The following is a 2,531-nucleotide window of genomic DNA, read 5'->3' as shown; positions in this document are numbered from 1 at the left end:
TAATGTTAACTGCCCAGTCATGGGACGAGTCCCACCACTTGAGATCAATGTGGATCATGTGGACCATGTGGACACATTTCTCAAACACTACATTACTCCCAGGGAAACTGCCTTAAACTACTTGGTTAAATGCTGTGACTGGAATGGCAGAAAAGACTTTATATATAGAAGGCAGCGACACAGTGATAAGAGAGCTAAGTGGATCGATTTGATCAAGTGATAAACAAGATGGATGTCCCTGGTCGGTGGATATGTCCAAAGTAATTTAGATGGACCTGGTTCCAATGCTGATCTCATGCAAATTGTGAATGCGGAATGGCTATTCACAATATATAGGTGTGCCTGAGACCACCTGTGCCCAGTCACCTCCAGGCAATATAGTTCTGCCATCAGGACTAAAGCCATCACCTGACTTCAATCACAGCCTCTTGGGGTAAAAGCAGTACATTGTGGGATGCTTGAAGAACCTACTGGGCTTTTTGTCTTGGGATGCTGTTCTGAGGCAACCATACAGACGTTCTTTCCTGAAAGAAATCGTTGCTGCCCATCTCAAATGGTTTTGCAAGGTTTGCATTGGGACAGCAGAAATAGATAATTGCACTTTGCCCCAGGAGAAAATGGTCTCTGTCAGGGCAAATGCAAGATTTCTTCATGCCATATGGTACTACCCTAACCTGCCTTATGCCAGTCTTCAGACTGACACTGCTAACCACCTCTGTACATCTCTTCTAGGTTTGCTCATAATAGTATATGGTTTGTTTCTAACAGTTCCTGAAGTGTTACTTAGTTTTGAATCCCTTTGCAATACAGGCTTAAAGTTGCTTTAAACCGAACTTTTCGGGTTGTATCCTTTCCTGGTCAGCTTTGCAATAAAATGTCTTAAATACAGAAATTTGTTGGATAAATCTATTCTGTAGGTTTGTTTAAAATTACATACTGGATTACATGTGGAAGGAAGTATAAATTTCTGAGTTTAACCACAAATCTGCAAATATAGCCTATTTTCATATTTTCAAACAGGATTCTCTTGGAGGTAATGCAAAAACATGCATAATTGCAAATGTTCACCCTGGATCCAGGTGTTTTGGTGAAACTTTGTCCACCCTTAATTTTGCTCAGAGAGCAAAGTTGATTAAAAACAAGGTAAAAAGAATGATTTTTTTTTTTCAAACGGTGAAAAATAGTTTTGTAATTTAATTGCATTTTTGTGTGCTAATCTATACTTTTTTATTCAATATCTTTGCTGTACTATTAACTCAAATGCAGAACATATATAAAGTGTGTGTGTGTGTGTGTGTGTGTGTGTGTGTGTGTATATATATGTATTAGGGGTATGCGAAGCGGGCCATATTAAATTCAGATTTGGATTCAGCTTGAATCCGAAGATTCAATGCTGATTTGGAGAACTGGTGATTTCTGCCATAGACAAAGCTTTAAACGTTTTTTCTACGTACCTCCAGGTACCTGGTGCAGCTTGTGAATACTGTGATGCTGGGGCGAATGGAGTGTCCCACAGGAGCACAGTGGGGGGCCCCCCACGCGCTCAGCAGCAAACCTGGAAATGTACCAGAAGTACTTCTGGTCTACTTACAGGTCCACCGGAGAGCGCACGCAGAAGCGTCACATCCCGCCCTCCTGGCTCGGCAATTGGCCACAGGAGGCACCAGTCACTGAGCCAGGGGGCACGGGAGGGGACCTCTGCGCGCTCCCTGGTGCACCCAGAAGTGGACTGGAGGTGCTTCTGGTCCACTTCCAGGTCTGCTGCCGAGCTCACTGGGGAGTGCCCCGCGGTCCTGGTGGATGCCCCATCCGCCCCAGCATCTCAGTGTTTATGAGCCACCTGGTACCTTGCGGTATGTAGAAAAAAGGTTTAAAGCTGTGTCTCTGTCCAAATTGATTTGGAGGGTTCAGATTACATTCAGAGAGATTAAAGGGTCTCTTGATTCGTTTTGGAGATTCGCCCACTGATTTGGCAGAGATTCAGCCCAATTCGAACTGGGGACTGAAGCTTCACAAATCCCGTGTGTGTGTGTGTGTGCGCGCGCAATTTTTTTCACCTGAACTTTTCAGGGATAAATTCTTGTTAAGCCTAATTCTTCCAACAGATCATGATTTTTAATTTTCAGAAGTTAATGAAGTAGAATAAAATTTAAGTTGAACTCTGTTTTTAAAGAAAGTCTTGCTGATAGTTACCTACTGCTTTCTGATTAATTTGAGTTGTTTTTAATGTTACAATTCTTAAGATTGCATTTTAAATAAAGTATTTATTCCTCTTGATACCCTTGTTACAATTTTGATAAAAGGCTATTATAAATGAAGATACACAAGGAAATGTGAGCCAGCTACAAGCTGAGGTGAAGAAACTGAAGGAACAGCTTGCTCAGCTTACTTCAGGGCAGTCTACACATGATACTTCTGTTTTACAAGGTAGGGGACAAAAGAAAAAAAAACTTTTGATTTTTATTGCATTCTGGAATGATAAAAACTTTATTTTGTGGGAGGGTGGGGGGAAGCTATTTGCTCATTAACTT

The 2,531-nt window shown here is 41.7% G+C and overlaps 1 protein-coding gene across 1 annotated transcript in view; it reads left to right on the top strand.

The window, feature by feature from the left end:
• KIF15 (kinesin family member 15) overlaps positions 1–2,531 on the top strand; it is a 65,772-nt gene that overhangs the window by 14,647 nt on the left and 48,594 nt on the right. Inside the window, exons 10-11 of the mRNA XM_019508895.1 lie at positions 1,021–1,143; positions 2,304–2,427. Coding sequence (XP_019364440.1) covers positions 1,021–1,143; positions 2,304–2,427 — 247 coding nt within the window. The remainder of the gene's footprint in view (positions 1–1,020; positions 1,144–2,303; positions 2,428–2,531) is intronic.

Source organism: Gavialis gangeticus, unplaced genomic scaffold, assembly GCF_001723915.1.
Source record: "Gavialis gangeticus isolate Ggan-Ray unplaced genomic scaffold, GavGan_comp1, whole genome shotgun sequence".
In the NCBI taxonomy this organism is placed as follows: Eukaryota; Metazoa; Chordata; order Crocodylia; family Gavialidae; genus Gavialis; species Gavialis gangeticus.
This window is presented reverse-complemented; position numbering and strand designations above follow the sequence as displayed.